The 21,649-nt window shown below is 41.3% G+C and overlaps 1 protein-coding gene across 3 annotated transcripts in view; it reads left to right on the top strand.

Annotated features, from left to right (window-relative positions):
* The window catches only part of phactr3b (phosphatase and actin regulator 3b), a 46,124-nt gene that overhangs the window by 23,138 nt on the left and 1,337 nt on the right, over positions 1-21,649 (top strand). For all 3 annotated transcript variants that reach the window (XM_041033883.1, XM_041033882.1, XM_041033884.1), the window contains 4 exons: positions 496-649; positions 19,123-19,178; positions 20,620-20,681; positions 20,903-21,043. In XM_041033883.1, coding sequence (XP_040889817.1) covers positions 496-649; positions 19,123-19,178; positions 20,620-20,681; positions 20,903-21,043 — 413 coding nt within the window. The remainder of the gene's footprint in view (positions 1-495; positions 650-19,122; positions 19,179-20,619; positions 20,682-20,902; positions 21,044-21,649) is intronic.

Below are 21,649 nucleotides of genomic sequence, written 5' to 3'. Positions count from 1 at the left end.
AAAGTCCAGACCTCATCTAATCCAGAATTTGTGCCTGGACTTGAAAATAGTTGTTCCCTCGTGGTCCTTATGTAACTTGACAGGGTTGCTGCCAAATGTGCCTCTACTAAATACTGATTTGAATAATATGGATTTTTATTTGTCCTTTTCTTCATCTGGTGTTGTACTGTACAATACAATTGTACAACAAATACAAAACCTGAGTACGTCCAAAGAAGGTGAATATCTTTATACTGACATGTAATGCATTTAATGCTACAAATAACACTGAGAGTGCACCGTCTCTCAGGCTGTTCGAAGTAGGTATGTATGTATTTAATTAATAAGGTGTTAGTTGTTAACACACACAGTTGTTGCTCAGGTCTTATGAGAAAACACAAAAGCACATTGTGTGGTGATTAGCTCCAGCTCAGCGGGTTTAGCTGGAAAACTATGTGTGGCATCTCGAAAACCACTGTGTCGTTGTTGACCTTAATTTGTGCTCGACAACAACAGGCACCCTCCCGCGCAGGATGAGGAAGGAGCTGCTGGCTGTGAAGCTTCGAAACCGGCCCAGCAAGCAGGAGCTGGAGGACCGCAACATCTTCCCCGTCCGCAGCGACCAGGAGCGGCAGGAAATCCGCCAGCAGATAGAGATGAAGCTGGCCAAGTGAGTCGCTCTGTGTGGACCCTGATCAGCCTGCCATCAGCTCCCACCCCCCTCCATCAGTCTCCCCTCCCACACCTCCTCATGTATGTCTGTTTCATCACTCAGTGTTGTCTGTTTGTCTGTTTCCCTTCCACCATCCACTAACAAATACTCTGTCCTTAAACGTATCACAAATGCTTTCACTGTGCAGACTCATTAATAAGATGAAAGAGGTTTTGGAATTTTCACTTAACCTATCTCGGTTTACCCTCCATTTTATTCAGAGTTTAGTAGCAAAGACACTCAGGGTGAGTAATGAGTAAAAAAAATTTTTTGACAGGCAACTGTTTGACCAGCTGCCTGGGATTTCTTTGCATCATTTGTGGTTAAAAGATGGGTTTCTAGATATGGTCTAGGCTTTGGTTTTAGTTTCTTCTTGTATCATTCTGTGTCATAAAGCAAATAAGTATATTAAATCTACTTTTATTAGTCTTTTGAACACTTTTTGTTTAATCACTTCATAAAGCTCACATGGTGAACATGGTAGCAGTTGCCTAGTAACAGATCAGCAGACATGATGCAGCATTAGCATTTGGACTCTGGAGTTTCTGGCCACCTAATTTCAAGTCCAGTATTCACTCCCCTTTTAGCTTTGTTTTGTGTCCAGCAGCTCCTGAGGGAAATGTCTGCCTTTTTAGCTGCTAAATAATCCACTGTGATCACAAGCTAATTGCCAGCTTTGTCTGTGTGCTGTTTGGTGGTGAGCAGGTAGTGTAGACTGAGTTTATTAGAGCTTCTTCACTCAGAAGCTGCTGCTGCTGGAAACAGGGGTTGATGAGAGCAGTGGGTGAGTTGCAGTGTTGGTGACACCTTTCACATTACACACAGTCATTCATCAGTTATTCATGTAAAACAATGATTAGTGCGGCTCTAAACTATTATTTTATACTATCTCCATCTTTAAAACTCCTATCTACTCAGATCTTACATCACTTTAACACTAATGTACTATCATGTCTACTGTTCATGTACAGCTTACAGATTTATATTGACCTAAAACCTCCTCTAGTTCTAAAGTAAAACTGTCCACTGCCACATAATCAGGTCACAACTTCCTCAGCACACTGTGTTGCTGCTGTTTGCTGTTATCAGTGACACCTCACTAAATCCAGTGCCCTGTTATTAATCCTACCTTTATGAGCGTGTTCAGTTTTGGTTGAGACTTGAGGGGGTGTTGATTCAGGCTGTGTTCTGTGGTGCTGTTAAAATAAATTACTTTATACTGATGCAGGCCAAATATTTGCTCACCATTCAATCAGAACACACTGAGCAGTCAGTGTGATGGTGGGGTTTGATGTAGATGTAGATACCTGTTGGTCCTCCTGTCAAAATGTGAATGTGTATCGCACATTCACATTTTATTTCCTATTTTTTGGTGCAAATTGTTACAACAAAGCTTTCTTTAGTTAAATTCTTGTTCCTCTCCTTCACTTGTTGTGGCTTTTCTGGGTCAAGTGGTCGGATATTTGAGTGGAGTGTGGAACAGGATTTTCTGAAAGGCAGAGGATGAATGCAACGTAGAACATAATCGGTTTTGTCATGTTATGTAAAAGGCAATAGGCTGTTATTATGGTAACTTCAGCAGGATTAACAGTCAAATCATGTTTGTTTTTTTAGTGAAAAATACAGCAGCGGGGTGTGCTGGTAGACACAAAGCTCAGAGTAGGAGGGTTCACTCCTCTCTGGAAATGTTGACACAACACCAAATGTATTGTCTGGACACACTGCATAGTAACCTAATCCTGAAGCATGATAACTGCCTTTTTCACTAAAACTGATGAATCTCAAGTGCAGGTACTGGACAGTGAAACAGCAGCTCTCTTGACAGCGAAGGACCGTTTGACTCTTTGGACTCACAGAGAGCTGATTGTGCTTCTGTAGCTGTTTGCACTCTTCCCTCTGTGGACTATTAACACATTTAGCTGTTTTTCATACCTCTGTTAAAAGAGACAGCTGTGATAATAGCCTGTTAGCGAAATGTTCACACTTCGCTGTGTGTCGAACGCTGCAGAGTGCGGTAATTTGAGGTTGACCCGTTTTCAGCTGCCAGTTTTGGTTGAAACAGACGCTGTTCGTCACAGTGAATGACAAACAAAGCGCAAACGTCCAATTAGTATTTTCAAACGCATCACTACCTTAAACGACTCTCAGCTCAAAACAGCTGATAGGCCTCTGACTGAATTCAGCTTTTTAGAGAACACTCTGGACTAACAGAAGCCACCACATGTTCAGCTGTTAACATCTGTTCATACGTCGATTTGGATCATAAGGTCACTTTAAACGCATTATAAGTAAAATCTCAGATTATCACTGTAAATATTTATCATAGTGTGATATCCTACTGTTTGTGTGTTAACAGCCACTCACTGTGATTTACTATGAACCATAATGATGCGTGTTGCTTTTAGCACTGTTCAACACTATAACTACAGCTTCTTATAGCATTTTGTATATTTGTATGTTCAGATTTGCTCAACTCTCCCTCAGAGCTGTGTGTCAGGCACAGTGGTTAGCAGTACTGGAGCTCCACTGGGGACTGTCCTGCTCTCCTTTCTCTTTGCCCTGTACACCTCTGAGTTCAGGTGGGATACAGGGACCTGCCAGTTATTGGACATGTCAGGGGGTAGGAACTGAAGTGTCACAGCATCCGAGGGTGGTGGACAGTTTTGTGGACTGATGTGAGCTAACATCAGCAAAACAAAGGAATTAGTGGTGGACTTCAGGAGATCCAGGACTTCTGCTACTCCTCCTTCCATTATGGGAGAGATGGTGGCGATGGTACAGGAGTACATATACTTGACTGTTGTTGTTAATCAAAGAGGTCAATGTTTGGCTCCATGTCGAATCCATTGAAGAAATGGTTAAGGTCACTGGCTCTTCCTTTACACTAATGTGACCAGGGTGACACCATCTGTTGGTAATGAAAGCGGCAAGCCTGCAGCCTCCCTCCTTTCTATCCTGTCTATCCAAACCGTCTTAAAGCCTTCGATGGTAGTGATGGGATCCAGAGTATCTTCCTGTAGCCATGTCTCTGTCAAACACACTACACTACACTCACTGAAGTCCTGCCAATCCCTCTCAAGGGCCGCTGGCTCATCCATCTTATTGTCCAGGGATCTCACATTGTCCACAATGACAGGAGGGAGATACAGCTTATATCTCCTCTTCTCTTGTCTGGACCCTGCTCTCTTCCCTCGTTGCTTCATTCCTCCTCTTCATTTCTGGGGTGGGGGGGCGTCAGTTGTTCTGGTCACCATGTTGGCTGGATTCAGCGCAATCAGCAGATCCCTGGTGCAAAAAAATTGAGTTACTGTGCAACATAGGCATAGCTGAATGAAATCATTAAAAAAAGTAGCTGAATGAAAAAGTAAATCCATGATGAAAAGAACAGACCAGAACTGTCCCTACTAGCATGGTCAGACAGGGTGCAGCTTAAATAAGATACTAGTAAAAATTTTCAAGTGTGGCATAAGAAGAAAGCTAAAGATGGAAAACATAAGAAAATGAGCTGGAGTAACTGCAAGATCAAATTAACTAGTAAAAATGGGTCAAATTACTGTGTGTAATACAGTAGCAAGAGAAGTAAGTGGACCCTGTCAGTGTTATGTTACCGTATATTATTGAATTGTTACTTCTGATACATTTCGCTGTATGCAGCAATTTAATGTTGAAGCTGGTCGAGATGGAAACAAAGCTAATTACTGTTACTGTACAGCGTGACTGTACTTCAGTCAATAATAAGGTATCATATGTTATAAAGATATCATGATTAGTATGGGAAATCTTATAGTCCACAGGTGTTTCCAGTTATGCTGCCTAATTAGTGTTAAGCTTTACCTTCTTCACTCTTCTGCTGAGTTTCTTGTTCTTGCTGGGAAATGAATTTACCTTCAAATCATTCTTAGTTAGTGCATAGATCACATAATTCCCATTAAAGCACCACCCAACTTATTCCTGACTACAGGTCTAATTAGCCAGATTGATTGAAAACAGCTGTTTGGGTGTGCAAAGCATTTCATTTACAATGGAACTAGTAACTGCAGCTGTCAGATAAATGTAGTGCAGTATCCTCTCTGCAGTAGAGGTGTGTCTGCAGCTTGTTGCACTGTCCCCTAAGTGGCCAAAAAATCCAATGACTGTACCTTCAAGTTGCCTGTACAGTGAAAACAATAAGCAGGCAGCTTTATCATTACTTGTGTTACATTATATAACCTACCATTAGCTAACACAGGTCCAGCATAGTGCAGACACAAACTTTCCTTTAATACAAAGCTGCAGAATGTGACACTGCATGTGAGGGTTTGCTCAGACAAAAGATGGACAAAATGGCAGTAATATCATCTTTTTGTGTCCTTGCTTTTCTTACATTCAACAGTATAAATTGCTTTCTTCCAGCGTGTTTGTTTACTGTGGACTGGTTATAGTTAAAAATGAAAGACGTAACCCCTCTTTAATATTCTTAATGGGATGCAGATGATCAATCATCAGCTGTAATAAACCAGCTTACATAGGAAATAGGGAGGGCTTCTTGTGAAAGCAAGACAGCACGCTCATCTATTTCCAGTTTACAATGTTCAACAGACCACGACTGAATCTCTGTTGTTTACTTTTAAGAACACGTTCTTCTCTGCTGGGAGAACAGACGGGCTCAGTACAAATGTCATCACTAAGGGGCACCACAATGAGCTTACAGTCTGTTTGTGAACTGAATGCACCCACTGACAATGAAGAGGAGACGTTTTAGTGGTTTCCCATGTGATTTTTCCTCAGAGTGTGTGTGTGTGTGTGTGTGTGTGTGTATATATATATATATATATATATATATATATACTTTTTATTAATAAATTAACTACAATTAAATACTAGAAAATATTCCAAAGAGTATTCCAGCGTCACACTCCAGTCCGAAAACCACTTTCATTCAAGATCGCCCAATGAATTTGCACCTTATCTCAGTAAACGTGTAGATCTCAGGGCTCAATGGTGCGAGTGTAAGAGCACGTGTGAATAAAAAGTATAACAAAATTCAGACCATGCAGTCTGGGTGGACTGATGGACTTCTGTCTAGATGGACTGAGCAGAGTTTTGCACAGTTCTGAGAAGTGCTTTATGTGACATTGGTATTTATCGGACTTAACTAAATCGTCAAGAATCCAATTGAACTGAATCAAATGGAATCCAAATAAACTGAACCACAATGTGATAAATATTTGGGCTCTAGCAAAAACAACAGCTGTGTTTATTAATATCTCTAACAGCATTCCTCCATAGTCACAGCTTAATAGTCATTACATAACTTTTGCAGCATAAAGGTCAGTGAACTCCAGGGAGATCGGACCCCAGTGTGCCCTGGGTGTGGTTTCATTACATATCCAGTACCATCACAGGTCAAAGCAGCTAATTAGAGAGATGAAGACTTTGAGCTGAGAGAGAAAGAGAGCTGGTTTCCCTTCCTGTCCGACCACACTGAGAGGGAAACAGGGCAGCGAGTGTTTGATGAAGCCTAATTAACTGACAGCTAAGCCTCTTGCTCCCTGCTTTGTAACTTAACTGTGAGCGATGAGTAAGGCAGGGTGACATTCAGACAAGCTAAATAATACTGCTCATGAGCCGTCTTTGAGCCTGGCATCACGCTTCTCCATGTGCCTTTTTCCTACGCCCTCGCCCGAGGCATTTCACAGCTGCGTGTCAATCTGGATAGTCAGAGTGGCGTTGCGTGCTTCTGATGTATGTGACGTTATCATAAACCAAAGCTTTTCCAAACACGCCTCGTTCCACGTGAACCCGTCCATGCGCACACGGGCAAATTCCAGCAAGTAACTTCGGAATACCAAAAAGGCTTCATCAACTCAATTACTGAATTTGACAGAAAGGACAGGATGGACGATAGTCTGCAGGGGGCACTGTAGTGAGACACAACAACATCCCAAACACTACTTATGTAAAGTGAGCGCCTGATTACTGTTGCATAATATAAACAGGAAGTGATCAATTAAATGTGACAGTGGGAAGCTGGGTTATGAACAGTATGTACACAGTGCTGGTTGAGGACAGAGGTCAGAGGAGCAGGTCTGTTGTGAGGTCACTGCTGGTCATACAGTTCACTCAGTGTGTTACATTACTGCACTGATTAGCTTTCTGACTGGAGCATCCACAGTTTGCCAAACTGCTCTTCAATCAATCAATCAATCAATCATTCATCAGTTAGAAAGGTATGACATTATTTATTATACACAATATATTCTATATTTTTATTATTGTCAGAAAATCACACGAAAAGACCAAAACCAATGAGAATTGATCCTACTAACAAGTACTGATTGTGTATAAACAATAAATACACATCAATGAGCCACATCATTGCTCTGTGTACAGTCATGAACATGGGCACTGTAGTTTGTTTTGACTCAATCACATGTGCACCATCCTGCTGCTATAAATATCCACCACAGCACCAAACATGCTGCTGAAAATGGTCCCAAATAAATCCACTGTTTCCTCCTGTTTGAGTCATGTTTGCTAAAAACTACAAAGCTCAGCTATTGCCAGTGACCTCTAACCTCAGATACTGTACAGAGAGGTCACACATAAAGAAAGGCACATTGACGCAGCAGATTTCTTTTTTAGCTTTAGCTTTCACTCATGGGAAATGTTTCAAGCGCACAGAGGAATGGACTAAGGTTTTCAGATGGTCCAGTCAGTACGTGGCTGTGCAACAAGTGTTCCATGGGAACACTGAAAACCTTGGCTGAGCTGTGTGTGTGAATGTCACCATGGAGCCTGGTCCTGTGCCAGACGCTGTGTCTGTAGGCTGGCTGTGTTCTCACAGGTGCTGCAGCGCTCAGCTCTGACTGTGACTGACTGGTCAACAAGAGCCGTCCACATGAACTGAGACAGAGCTGTGGACAGCTGAGGCGTGCCATTGTGTCGGGTGACGGCACCATGTGCTCGTCTGCCAGCGTCTCCATCCTGCTGACCACACGGTCTGCCGGAGGGCATGACGGGCCCCTCCTGGCAGCTCGCACAGCAACAACAAAAGCTGAAGGGACCCTCTCCTATACCCACTATCCAAACATCCATCCTGTACCAGTGACTGTGTACATGCTGAATGAATCATACTGAATCTGTCACACTGAATGAGTCGTGCTGAATCAAACAGAGCGATGTTTGTGGAGGTGGCTACTAGTGTTTGTAAAGGGCCTTGGGCAGTGCAGCTGTTTGTCCAGCATGAGGAACAGAACAGTCTTCATTGTGGACAGAGAACAATCAGTGTTTCCCACCTTGACTCTTGAGCAGAGTAGCAGTGGTGCCGAGGCAGCCGTCTGAGGCACCCTGAATGGTGTTTATGCTGTTAATTCTCCAAAATATGTGATCTCTCACTGTTTGAACTACCACTGTGGGACGCCAAAGTCGGAATCTTTTTAAAAACTCTGCATGGAGTCTTTAAAAAGAAAAAAAAATTGAATTTGTATTAAATAGTAATGTATTGGAACAGCCCCCCCTCCCCCTGGACTCCCTCCTGCTGATGAAGGCTCTCTGTGTTCATGTACAATTTGTTCAGTCTCCAAACACTGTTCTGTTATTAGTTATGACACATCCTTTGGGGAAAAAAATAACATTGATGTACTGGTTCTGCATGACCTCTTTAATGTGGATCAGAGTACTGCATGGAGTAGCTAATTAAACCCAGCAGGAATTATTAAATTATAAACCATCAAACTCCATCATTTCTCACAATGTCATCTGAATAAATGCGTAATTTACTAAAAATCTGAAATATGCAATACTGTAAAAGTGGAATTTCAGCAAGGAATCGTAATAGGAAGCTAGTAAGAGACATGTGGCGTTGTTCATGGCCCACCATTGGCCCCTCGTAGGCAAATCATTCTGTCTTTAGCCGTCCCTCTGTGCTTCACCAGCAAGCAGCTCAGAATGTGACCAAAATATCAGGATTCAAAGGAGATTCATGCAAGTAAAATATATTTTATGAAGCAGAACCTTGTGGCTTTTATTTTCCATTTTGAAGTTTTATTATTGGAGAAGTTGAAACCAGCACAGCTCAGGAAAAATGTCTGTCCTATTAAAACTGGACTAAATTCCACTGAAAAGTTTACAACCATTATTTTAATGGAGTTTGAAGACTGTCATTTATACATTTAAAAAGTTCTACAGGTATCTGCTCGTGAGATTTCTTGCCAAAAAAGTAAAAAGTGAAATCCTAGACATACATTACAGTGTACTCCCACCTACAACTCAGCTTCATCTGCTCCACTATGGTGAAGGAAAAACAATGAAAAGGACATGACAAAGCATCATTTGCCACATGTAATGGAGTGATACAAGCTCACCTAGCATGAATCCCACTATTCACTGTGCTTGTGGAATCTAAAAATAAGCTTATTGAAGAATATTGCATTACTATTAAAGTACCAGTATATTTATATATTGTTTCTAAAGCACATTAGACACAAAGATAAAAAAAGAGACTTTACAGTATAATGTTTATAGAAACATGTGAAACCATCACATGCACATAATACATTCAGAAAAATCTGTTTTCCCCTTCATCATTTGTCTTACATGTACTTATATAGATTTGAATACTTGACAAAACTGTGTAAGAAGGCATCAAAAGACACCGAACTCACAAACCTAAACACAGGTTGGTGTCTTTTTACACAATCAATACATGAGAAGAACAGATAGACAGATAGACACCACTGTGGTTTTCAGTGCCCTTTAAAATGACCCCCAATGATAAACTGAAATCTCACAAAACATCTGTGTGCAGTTCTCTTCTCAGTTGTACTGTGATGCAACGCATCCACTGTAATATACCGAAGAGCATGTGGCATGTTGCATTGATTTACATTACCGGAGCGCAGAGCAGCACTCTGCAGCAGAATGCAGAGCAGCGGGCCGGCCCGGGATAGCAGAGGGGAATCCTCTGTTTCTAAATTTAGCTCTTATTGGCGAAACACTGCAGCAACAGCCATAATCAATGGCCTATCTACGTCACAGCCCAGTTTGCCCACCGCGCCCCAGCCCCGCCCCCGTCCGTGTCCCCGCTGATGGAGACACTGCATTTTCTCTCCCCCACTCCCCTGTGATTGAACTGTGTCCACTCTCCCTGTGGCTCCTCTGGTGAGCTGGACACAATTTACTGCAACGATCTATATCTCCATCCCTGTCCTCTGTCCCAGGCTTGTGTGCAGGCGTCCTCAGCTTGTGCCCTCAGCTGAGGACGTCGTTACATAAAAATAATACTGTGAAGTCCTTCCTTTGTAACACTGCTGAGATTTTGCTGCAGCCTGCCTGATCCTCTGAAGTTGTGAGAGACTAGTGATCATTTGTCTGTTGACTTAGTAAAAGCCCCTCAAGCATCAACGCCCAGAAGAAGTGTGTGGCTGCTATTTTTAGAAGGACAACTTTTTGAACCCATTGTTTGCTACCCTGTACCTGTCATGGCACCCTGTGGGTGGTCATGACAGGAGAGGCTGCAAAGGGGGTGAGAAATTAGAGGAGCTGGAGCTGGAAGCAGGAATATAAAAGGGGGATAAGAAGATATTTTGAGAGTATTCTTTTCAGAGTGTTTCTTTGCAGACTGCAGGTACGCTTACACAAACAGTGTGAATAAAGAGCAGAGCCAAAGAGCCACGGTTTTTAGACTGAAATCCCCTGACAAAGGCAACATGATCAGACAGAGTATAACAAATATAATGAAGCCTATAGTGCAAATGATGGCAGTTTTACTTGTTGGTCTCATGTCTGAGTAACGTTCTTTTACCTCAGAGTTGGCATGGTGAGGAGACTGAACCTAGTAAGACTCAATACTGTCTGTCATGTTTTTATTACAGATCAGTTTATAAAAATGAGTTATTTCTGTGCAAGGCAAAGAGGTTAACAAAAAAACAAGATGAACTCTCTTAACTTTCCTCATGCCAGCTGGATATACAGAACCACAGTTTGGACACTGTGAGGCTACTATCAGTAGTAAGGATAGCAGCCTGACAGTGTCCAAACATTCAAGATAAGCAAGGCACTGTAAATGATGAGAAGAATGCGTTTGTGGAACAATGAGGTTGCACAAACAGTTTACGTTACTCTGTTGTACAGCATATGGTCCTTCAGTCCAAAGGCTGAAGGACAAAAAACAGTATGTAATCCAAATATGTGAACCCAGGAGCGTCAGTGGTTCCATTTGTGAAAGGGATTTAACCAGATTAGCTTGTCTGACCTTTCAAGTTCAGTCAAGACGTATAGCATTGACGTTATCAACAATTTACAATAGACTTAAATTATAACTTAATGTATATTATGACTTATATGTGTCATTTTTTAAATTTACATTTCTGCTATGGCTTCTTTGAACTTCAAATGCACAGTTAGTTTTGAGCAGGAGGAAACCTCTATGGCCACTTTCATTTACTCATCTTATTTCTCCTACCGGGTCTGTCTCAGTGAAATGTCTGAAACCAAAACTCCAGTCAGCATGTCTGGGGTATGATGGTGATTGTGACAGGACTGTGCTCAGTATTTCCCTGCATCTGCTGAGCCATGAATGAACCAATAACTGGATATTTGTGTCACATAGACCCATTTCTGCTGACACCACAACTCACAGTGTGAAGCAAGACGGAGCAACTAACCGCAGCTGCTGTCCACTTCTGCTTTAAATAACTCAGTATTGCATTGGCCACAGAACAGCTGACTGCAAGACAGCAATATTAGCATTTAGAAAGCTCGAGTCCAGATTATTGCTGGTGTTTTATCCATTTAGAGCCACGCTGAACTCCAAACAAATGGAAAATAATTGGATGTGCTGAGACAGATTTTCCATTTTCAGGCAGCGAGTGTCAAAACTAGGAGCCAAGCATCATCCTTAGTCCTCTTTTCATTCACTCACTTTAAAATCATATCACTATGAACTGTATTCTATACAGTAGCACAGTTTCTAGGCAACCAAGGCTGTCAGATGGCGACTGGCTGCTCTTCCTTGTAGAGAATAGTTTCATAATCCTTTTCACCCGAGATGAAATATTAATGTATGCTCTGCTCGGGCTTCCCCCCCTCTTTTTTCCTTTTTTTGGTTCCCTCCTGCTGGTAAGAAAATCACTAGACAAGTGATCGCTTTCACAAAATCCTGAAGCAATACATTAAAATTAGGTTAAGATTTGACTTTGGTGCAGAACTTTGTTACTAAAATGAATTTTTGCATGTTTAATTTTCATTAGCTTTAACAGGTGAGTTTTATCAGACAATTAACATGTTGGATCACTCACAGTCAAGTGCAAGTAGACTCTCACAAAGTCCCATAAAGTCAGTTAATTGAATCAGTTACAAAATAATATCTACCTTAAATTTGCTAATGTTTGTTAACTCTAACTTACTGGTTATACCAGACAGTGTAAGGCTGTTGGAGCAAAAACCCCCGGGTGTATTGAACTGAGAACTGAGCGTGTGTTCTATTGCACCTGAGTTTAACTTTTGTCAGGAGAGTGAACAGTGAATTAGTGTTTTTGTGAGTGAGTCACAAGCAATTTATCATTGAAATGTTTTATTATTTGGTTACAAATTTGAAGTATCTTGCTTTTTCTGATTTTTAAAACAAAGAGCAGTGTACAATTTAGCTGAAGGTTAGAGTGTTGGACATTCTCTGACCCAACCACCTCCACCAGTTTCACTAGGTGAAAACATCTGTAGTCAGCTGAGGGTTAAAATAATGAAGTCAGAGTGTAGTTTTTGTTTTTGTTCTGATTATTTTAAAAAACAGAACAAACATTTACAAGGCTGCACATTCTCTTCCAGGGGAGCTGTTGGGTCATTGACAGTACATCGATGAAACTAAGAAACCCATAGGAAAGGTATATATAACAGTTGGGGTTCAGACTAGCAGATGCAGACAGATTGATGTGGCGTTGTTAATACTTTCACCACATTCAGGCAATGTGTGTCACACCAACTTTTTTTTTAAGGTGCTGTTTTGTGTATGCTGTTGGTCGTGGGGGACTCTGCCTCAGGTCACAGTGTCCTTGTGACCAAGTGTCCTTGGGCAAGACGCTGAACCTGAAGTTGCTCCTGATGTGCATAGCAGCACCTTACGTGGCAGATTCGTCACCATCGGTGTGTGAATGGGTAAATGAAAGGCAAAATTGTAAAGCACTTTGTAAACCACTAAGGTGAAAAGGTGCTATAAAAGTGAAGTCCATCTACCATTTTGTGGTTTCACATGAGGAATATTTCTTGCAGGATGTGCTTCTCTGGTTTTCTATTTGTGCCTTTATAGAGGGCAGCATCTCAGCCAGGCATCAGTCCAATTACAGGACTGGAGCTGGCAGATATTGTGAAGCAGTTGGAGAGACGTAAGCAGCGGATGAAACAGGCTGCACATATATGGCATGAAGCGAAAATCCTCAAATTATATGTTGTCACCACTATAGACCATCCCTGTCCCACATGCAGTAATTAACGTTATACAATGGTCTTTATTCTAGGGCTCTAGCTGCACATACCCTCTAATTGAAATGTCAAAAGTCTCAAATCCTCTGCACCCACACAGTGAATACTGGTTGTTTTCCTCTCTTTTCTAACCTCACACCAAATAAGGGTTAGATCACCAGTGATCAGAGGCGTGACCAGTGACATATGTGGCTAATTCTGTTTGCTTGCCACCCGCTGCTACATTTCTCAGCCTATAAATAAACAGATACAGTAGGGTGTATATTTGTCCTCTCAGTCTTGCCATTGTCCATCTCCAGCACTGATTCTGGCTTCCCAGCTGACTGTAAGAGTGTTCATTATGCAAACAAAATCAGAAATTGATTTTTAAATAGGTTACATCTGCCATGTTGGCAAATGGATGTCCATTGTCTTAGGAAATCAATATTTGTTTCATTTAAGGACATTTAATATATTGTGAAAGGATGAGAAACTCACTTCTCAGATTTTTAGTGGCCTGGGTCTAACTAGGCAGTGTTGGTCTGTTTATACCGGATGAATTGTACAGGTGTTCATCGTCCCCAAAGGATGAATCCTGACTTAGATGATACCCTGAGTTTCCCTCTAGCGCCACCTGCAAATTTACATCTTTGGCTTTTATGTTGACAACTATTGTAAGAATTGCCATTTTATTTGCTAAACATATTCATGTTCCCCAGAGGACAGATCCTAATGACTTTGGTGATCCTTTTATTTTTCCTCTAGCACTCTTGGCATTTGTGATTTTCAGTGAAATATTTTTTGCATAAATTAATAGCTGTATTGTTAAAAAATTTGATAAAGTCATCCATGTCCCCCGAGGATGATCTGTAATAACTTTAGTGATCCTCTGGCTTATCATCTGGTTCTATAATCCCATCAAAATTTTAATTTCTCCCCTATGTACCTGGTTTAAATACCTGCAAAACTAATGAGGTTCACTTCAGCCTCAGTTGTTTTCTCTTTTTTTTGTGCAAATTATTAAACGTTAGCATGCAAAAATGCTAAACGAAGATAGTGAACATTTAACATTTACTTCAAAGCAGCACTGTGCCTGAATAAAGCCTCTCAGAGCTGAAAGCATGGTTGTAGACCGTTGTTTGTTTATTATTTGGTTGAAGTTTAAAACTCTCCACATGGATGGATGCTGTGCCTCAGCTTACAGAGACACCTGAAGTTTCTTCATTGTCAAAGTGTCGGTCCTGTGTACAGTAACCTGTAGTGTTTTATTCAGTGTGAAAGTTTATGGTTTAGGTACAGTATACCTACAGTGTTGGAAGCAGAACCATGCTATTTGAGGCTTCCTCCTCCACACTGTGCTCCCAGCGGGTGATCCAAGAGCCAGACATGACCCCCCCCCTTGATCTGTGGACCTGTGTTAAAGGCCAAAGCCTCAGAGACAAACAGTTGGCTAGATATGCAGTTGATTCTTGGTTTCATGTGTGAGTCTTTGAATGTGTCCCATTCATCTATCATCAAAAGCACAGTGAGCCTTTGAACAGAGGGAGTTTTAAAAAGGTAGTCAGAAGGCTCTTGAGTGATTTACTCTGCTTTTTTCTCTGTAACTTGAAATTTAACAGTGTATAATGGGAGAAATAGAATGTCAGGTGATGCTGCAAATATATATCCAAGCAACGTTATCCTCAAAGCAACAGTCTTTCATACTCGTGTGACCTAGTAACAGTGGGAGACATCCAGGTCAATATTTAAACACAACCAAGTTACATAAATGCCAAGCTTCTGGTAGGCTACGATTAGAGAGGGTTCCTTTAATTATTCTTGGCAACTAACCCCCCCAACTACCCCCCTGCACCCCCCCCCCCCCCCACCGTCCCTCAGGCCGTCCTGGGCTCACTCAGACTCCACATCTAACCGTGGTGCTCCTGTCCTCAGGCTCTGTCACTGAGGGGAAGGAGCGAGGGATTAGGACACACCTCAGTGGGCAGTAGCTGGCTGCTGCCCGGCCCGTAGCGCCTGACTCATCCCATTCTCCTCCACTTTTCATGGGCTGACATTCCCATCAGCCCCTGCTCTTATAGGCAGCTCATTGCTTTGACATGCTGGTGAGTTCTCCAGCAAACAAGGAACTTTTACCTCTGACCAAACAGAGTGGGTGAGTACTTGTGAAGCACAATTCGCTGCAGGAGGCTGTGACTAAAGGCCCATTAGGATTGTTTGGCAAAACAGACACAGGCTGACTCACTGTTGCTTTCATGGTATTTAGATTTTGTCTTTGCCTATAGTCCACAGCACCTAATTTTCTCATGTAACATACATGACTGATACATGTCTTTTAAGTTGAAGAGAGGTGCTGCAGCAGATTTGATTCACTCTGTGAACTGAGGCAAATGCTATTGACCTGAAATGTTTTTTCTGCTGCAGACCATGCATCCTGCTAAAGCTCTGCTCCATTTAGCACATCGACCCCCCCCAACTTCCAATATTGCCATGTCTGTGGTCCTGTTTTGTAAGCCCTCAGTGGTCCCAGTCACAGCTGAAGCCTTTGCAGGGCAGGAAGCTTATTTTAGATCTGCACTCTAGGTGCCATTCGCTTGGTCATTATATTGAGGGACAAAATGTTGCAGCTTATAAAAGGTTTTCCATGAGTTTGTGTGGTCATTCTCTGAACTCAACTGATTTGTTGTAACATGGAAATTAGTTTCTGACTGCCAGCAAAATTATGTGTCCGACATCAGGAGAGTTTGAAAAAGCAAGGTGTAGTGGATGAAAGATGGCCCAGTATCCCACAGGAATTACCTGTGTTGGACAGCACCTCATGGTTTATATTCAGTGCATACAGAACATACAGGAGATCAGTTCACCTCCCACAACAGACCTGCAATTAGAGGTACCGTGTGAGGTATCCTGATCCGAGTTCTTTAATATCTGCTGATACCAAGTTCTTTCTTATATGTATATTTACCTAAAACACACAGTTTCCCATTGGACACAAAAGCTACAACCAGAAAATGAGGCAAGATGGAAAACAATTCACCCTGAAAGAAATTCTTGTCTCAAAGATTACATAGAGTAAATGAATATATACATAAAGGCAGAAAATTTGCAATGTTAATTATGTTTCTGATACATTAAAATAACAACTGTGGACCAGTTAATCTGAATTTATATGCATGAAAGAAAGAAGAAAGAGAACGACTCCTGTATTGACTCACAGTTACAGAGGAGTTACAGAGTGGATCTTCCTCCCTTGCAAATGATCTTTGTCTGAGTGCAGACACTAGGCTTGCAGAGAGCACTTAATGAAAACAGACGACCCATCAAGTTACTCACAGAATTAACTCTGATTAGTAAAAGCGGATATGACCCACTGCCAGTGAATTTAGTTATTTTATCCAGCAAAAGCAACAAAAGGCGTCAGCTTAAAAGGACGAGCGTCAGCCTTAATGTTTTGCACACCGTTCTGTGCTAATAAGAAAGAGAGATTTGCTAATGTCATAACTCAGCGTCATTTGCGTCACAGCAAATAATTTTTCACATTTGCACACTGTGATTGTCAATCACAGATGCAGTGAAGTGTTCACACTTAACGCTGTGAGAGCAGCTTTGGGACATGAGCAGACTGAGGTGGACAAAACACAGCGGATACACGCATGCTGCCATCAGTTTCAGCCTATCAAAGTAACAGACAGGTGGGGGGAGTAATCTGCCAAGAGATGCAGCAAACTGCTAACAAAGGCGGCAGTTAAAGGGAAGAGTGCAAATGAGCGAACATGGATGTAAACACTGCAGAAGCCAAACATAATCATAAACTTTGTTTATGAGAACACACCACAAGTTACTTAACCTTGGCTTCAATCAACAAATATCAACATTGATGTGTGGCCACAGAGATGTACAGGGAAACAGCAGACCTAAGTAAAAACATTTTTTTAAAAAGTGAATTGCTTTTGTGGTTTAAACGATTACATATTTTTCAAGCGTGTGCAAAATCATTCTAAAGCACAGATGCCTAGATGCTGATATCCATGTCACATTTACTCTGACTAGACTTGGGAATAGCAGCTGAACAGTTGCAGGGGACAGTAAGTACTTGAGGGATCATTTTGACGATTTCAAGATGATGCGAGCTTGCCCTGCTGCGAACCCAGACTTAAAAACTATGTGTCCACCTCAATAATGTGGAGGACGGGGGTTGTCCTGCTCCAGAAAAGACACTGCGTTCCCACTAAATGTAATGTCCCTTTTCTCAGTCAGCACTTTGAGCTCCTGAGCTGGTCAGAACAACATCTGACATCTAATTTTTCTGCTCTCTCCCTTTGCTGTAGACTGTCCATGCTGCTGATTTGAATCATAGCTTCACCTCCCAACAGTGAGAGTGTGAATACGTTATGGTTTCATTCTCTTCTGGTTGATTATGAAAGTAGATTTTATTGTGAGCCTTTTTTCGTTTTTCTTTTTCTCAAGTGAGTCGTGACTGACTGTCTTTATTTAACCTGTTTATTCAGGAAATGGGTTTTCTGTGCACTCATACTGTGTTCAGTACCCCACCCCAAGGGTAACTGGAAAGCTCGTCATCAATTATTCTGCTCTACAGAGGCAAAGAAAAAAAGGAAGTTTTCAGGTTTGGTGGCAAACTGCATAACAGATAGAAAGGTTGTATTATCCTACCCCCCAAAAATTGCAATATAAAATATATTAAAAATATATTAAAAAAATTTAGATTCTGCCTTTGTATGATCTTCACTGACTGTTTATAGAAACCGCAGCATCTAAAAATAACAGGTTCTTTTGGCTTTCTTATCAGTTTTAACTGGTTTGTTCAAGAAAATAAACTAGTTGGATTTGGATTATTGATAATCCAGAACTGAATTAAATTAATCTGTTTTTCTAGCAAATTAACAACCATGGAAAAATCTATCCATCCATCTTTTTCTATACCATGTGATCCGTCAGGGTCACAGGGGAGCTGGAACCTATCCCATGGAAAAATATAATATTTAAACCTTCAAGCTACACGTGCCTTTCTCGGCCATCAACATTAGTAACCTAAGGCTCAATGTTTTTAATAAAATATCGAGAAACTGGTTTGGAAAAGAAAAAAAATCTAAAACATATGCTGCCTGTGAGGCAATATGAGAGTTTTCCTTTTGGATTCTGTTAGTGTGGCAGCTGTGTCTCTAACCTCACCTGTCCTGCTGAAACTCTGCTCATTATCATTGAATGTCTTGTGTTGTTCAGTGATACAGATATTGTTTTTTGCTTAATGTTTCTTTTCTCAGAAAACACTCTCTTCCTATCATATCACATACTTCACACTCATCACATTGTGAGTTTGTGTTATTAATATTGATATAAAATGTAAAAAGTCATTTTAGATGAGTTTATACTTGCTACAAAACCGTTTTCCTGATAAATCTGTCCTACCAGAGTACTTAAGCAGCTCCCTGTGCTGCAGCAGGTTTGTGTGAATGTGTGCATGGGGACTCTCCTCCTCAGTCCCACCCCTTCACATTAGTACTGTGCATGTGGTAAAAAGGAGGCAGGCTGTGTGGCACCACTCACTCCACTCAGCACAGCTCAGCGCGCTCAGCATCCTGCACGCCTCCGCCGCTCCGCCGGGACTACAACCAACGCGCCTCTCTCTAAACTCCTGGATCATTCAAACCAAGCTGCTTCTTTGAGGGAAATTCACACTTTTTCTTCATTAAACTGGCTCTGACGCGTGCTATAAAACGCGCAGCCTGACTTTTTTCTTCCCGATGTGGAGCCTTAAATGTTATAATACCAAAATAAGCCGGTTTTTGGACTCGAGGTGGGACGCGGTGTTTGCGTTTTGGATGTGCGGATCTTGGCGCTCTGCACACCGGCTCAAACATCCAGAGTGCTAGTAGCAGTGAGGACTTAAGAGACTTTGTGCCAAGGGGGGCTGAGGACAGAGACCCCAGCAGAGTAGGAGGAAAGATGGTCCAGAACGTAATTCTGGTGTTTTTCCGCAGGAGACTGAGCCAGAGGCCGGCGGTGGAGGAGCTGGAGAGTCGGAACATCCTGAAGCGTAAGTTCACTCATCGGTTGAGGTTTTTTTCTCGACAGCTTAAAGAGCGGTTTGTGCCATGTAACATAGAGTTTTATAAACCTCACGGTGGGTTAATCCGTACTGTTTACAAAGACAAAACAAAAAAAGATTCAGAAATATTCCTGCCAAGTTTTATTCGACTTAACGCTTTACAATAATTTAGTATTTCAAAAAAGAAGTTCGTCTTATGTGTATTACCTACTATTTATTGTTTCTGAAATTGTTTACATTTTATTTATGTATTTCTTTTTAGACTATTTAGAGCAGAGATGCATCCATCAATCTACTAGTGGATGACAGAAATCTTTTTACGAATCAAATAATTTAATAATCAATTCAACTATTTTAATAGTCCATTAATAGTTTTAGTCATCAGCTATTATCTGTGTTCAGCTTCTCCAACATGAGGATTTCCTGCTTTTTTATGTTTTATATGTTTGTGATTTTAATACTTGTGGGTTTTGAACTGTTGTTTACACAAAACAGGTCAATTGGAGACCATATCTTGGGATCTTGGAAATTGTTGTAGACTTATTAAAGTATTCTCCTACAGTTTACAGGCTAATTAATCATGGACAGATTACTGGTCCAGAGTAAATGACAGAGCCTTAGAAATCTTCCAAATCTCTGTAATATTCCTCTTACCACTCTGTTTCTTAAAGGACAGAACCATTATGAAACAGCCATGTGAGGAATGAAGTCCCACATTAGTACTGACTGTTTCTCCCAGCTGACATGGGCCACCTGTGAGCTCTGAGCAGCTGTCTGTTTCCTGTCTCTCTCTCGCTCTCTCTGTCTCTGCACAGTTCAAGCATGTTCAAGCCAAATACAACCCTCTGCCATCAGGACACTCACCCTGAACCACAACACATCCCCTGACAAACTAAAAGCCTTTTGGAAAAAAAAAACAACAGATAATTGAATCACGTCTTCCCGTCGCATTGCGTTCACCCCAAGAGTGACCTGTACTCAGACGGTGACAGGTGCCAGCCTCATTTTAAGCTGCCAAACTAGTTCAGCAGCTCAGATACATTTTTTGGGGGGAATGAAAAAGAGAGAGAGATTAAAAATAAATTAAGTGATCTTTCTGTCGTATCTAATAAAGATAAATCCTATTAGTGCTCTAATCTGCCCGTGTCTCGCCCCCTGACTCACCCTGAGTGCTGATGCAGAGTCGAAGTCAGTCCAAGAGTCCTGTCCTCAGCACTGTTACAGAATGGCTTACTTATGAGTATTGATTGAGAGGAGCAGTGGACATATTAGCTCTGTTAATCACAGACTTTATCAACTGTCCAGACCCATGAAAAAGACAGTGACCTAACGTTCAGTAGAGTGACTGAGCTTATCCCAGAGAGTGTGTAATTAGTGTAATTAAATGATTTGATTGAGTTATAATATTTTTCTTCCCTTGTGTCAACAGAGAGAAATGACCAGACAGAACAAGAAGAGAGGAGGGAAATCAAACAGCGGCTGAACAGAAAGGTAAGCGGCTGCAGTGATTTGAGCAATTTCCTAAAATTTCATCAATTTAATCCCACATTTAGGCCACACACGAGCCCTCACGGGGGACTGTCAACCAGTCAAAACAGAACCTTAATACCCAACCTGCTTTTGCTTTTGACATTTAGTTTCTATCACCAATCTCTTTAAATGCATTGATAAGCTGATGAGAGCTACAGCTGACGGTTATGTCTATTTTCCAGTTGAACCAGCGGCCGACGGTGGACGAGCTGCGGGACAGAAAGATCCTCATTCGTTTCAGTGACTACGTGGAAGTGGCCAAAGCTCAGGACTATGACAGACGAGCTGACAAGCCCTGGACCAGACTGTCAGCTGCTGACAAGGTAGCTATAAAATATCCGTGGTGTTTACAGGACAGACCAGCAACACTGGTCTTAAAATAGTACAAATCTGCAAGTATGGAAAAATCTTAAAAAGTATTGAATTCAGTTTCTTCTAAAAAAAAAGGCCTTAGAAGGTATTAAAAAAAAGGGTTAGGGTTAGTTTTCAGTTAAATTGACAGTCGTCTCAAATGTTTTTGGGATCTGATTGTCGGCTGTTGGGAGACACCACACATTACAAGTAGGATTGTTGTGACAGTGGATTGTCACATCATCAGCTCAGAATGGGCAAATGATGATTTTAGAAAAAAACCTAAATTAACTTACATGAATTAATCGCTACTAATTTAATAACACAAACTTCTAGTTTCTGCTGCCTGTCTGGGTCCAGGTTGCATTAATTGAATTCATTCTATCAATACAAATTGTTATATATTGTTGGGAAGTACTAAAAATATGTAATATAATAAATAGTAGCAGGTCATATCATCCCCTCTGGTTTTCCATCATACTTTGTCCAGAGTGATGATGAAAATATTACACTGAACTGCATGTGTGATCAAAAAGGTCTCAGAAAGTCCTAAATTTAATTTGGTGAATGCTGCAGAA

The sequence above is a fragment of the Toxotes jaculatrix genome, chromosome 3 (assembly GCF_017976425.1).
Source record: "Toxotes jaculatrix isolate fToxJac2 chromosome 3, fToxJac2.pri, whole genome shotgun sequence".
Lineage (NCBI taxonomy): Eukaryota > Metazoa > Chordata > Actinopteri > Toxotidae > Toxotes > Toxotes jaculatrix.
Note: the sequence above shows the minus strand (reverse complement) of the source record. Positions and strands in the feature narration are given on the sequence as shown.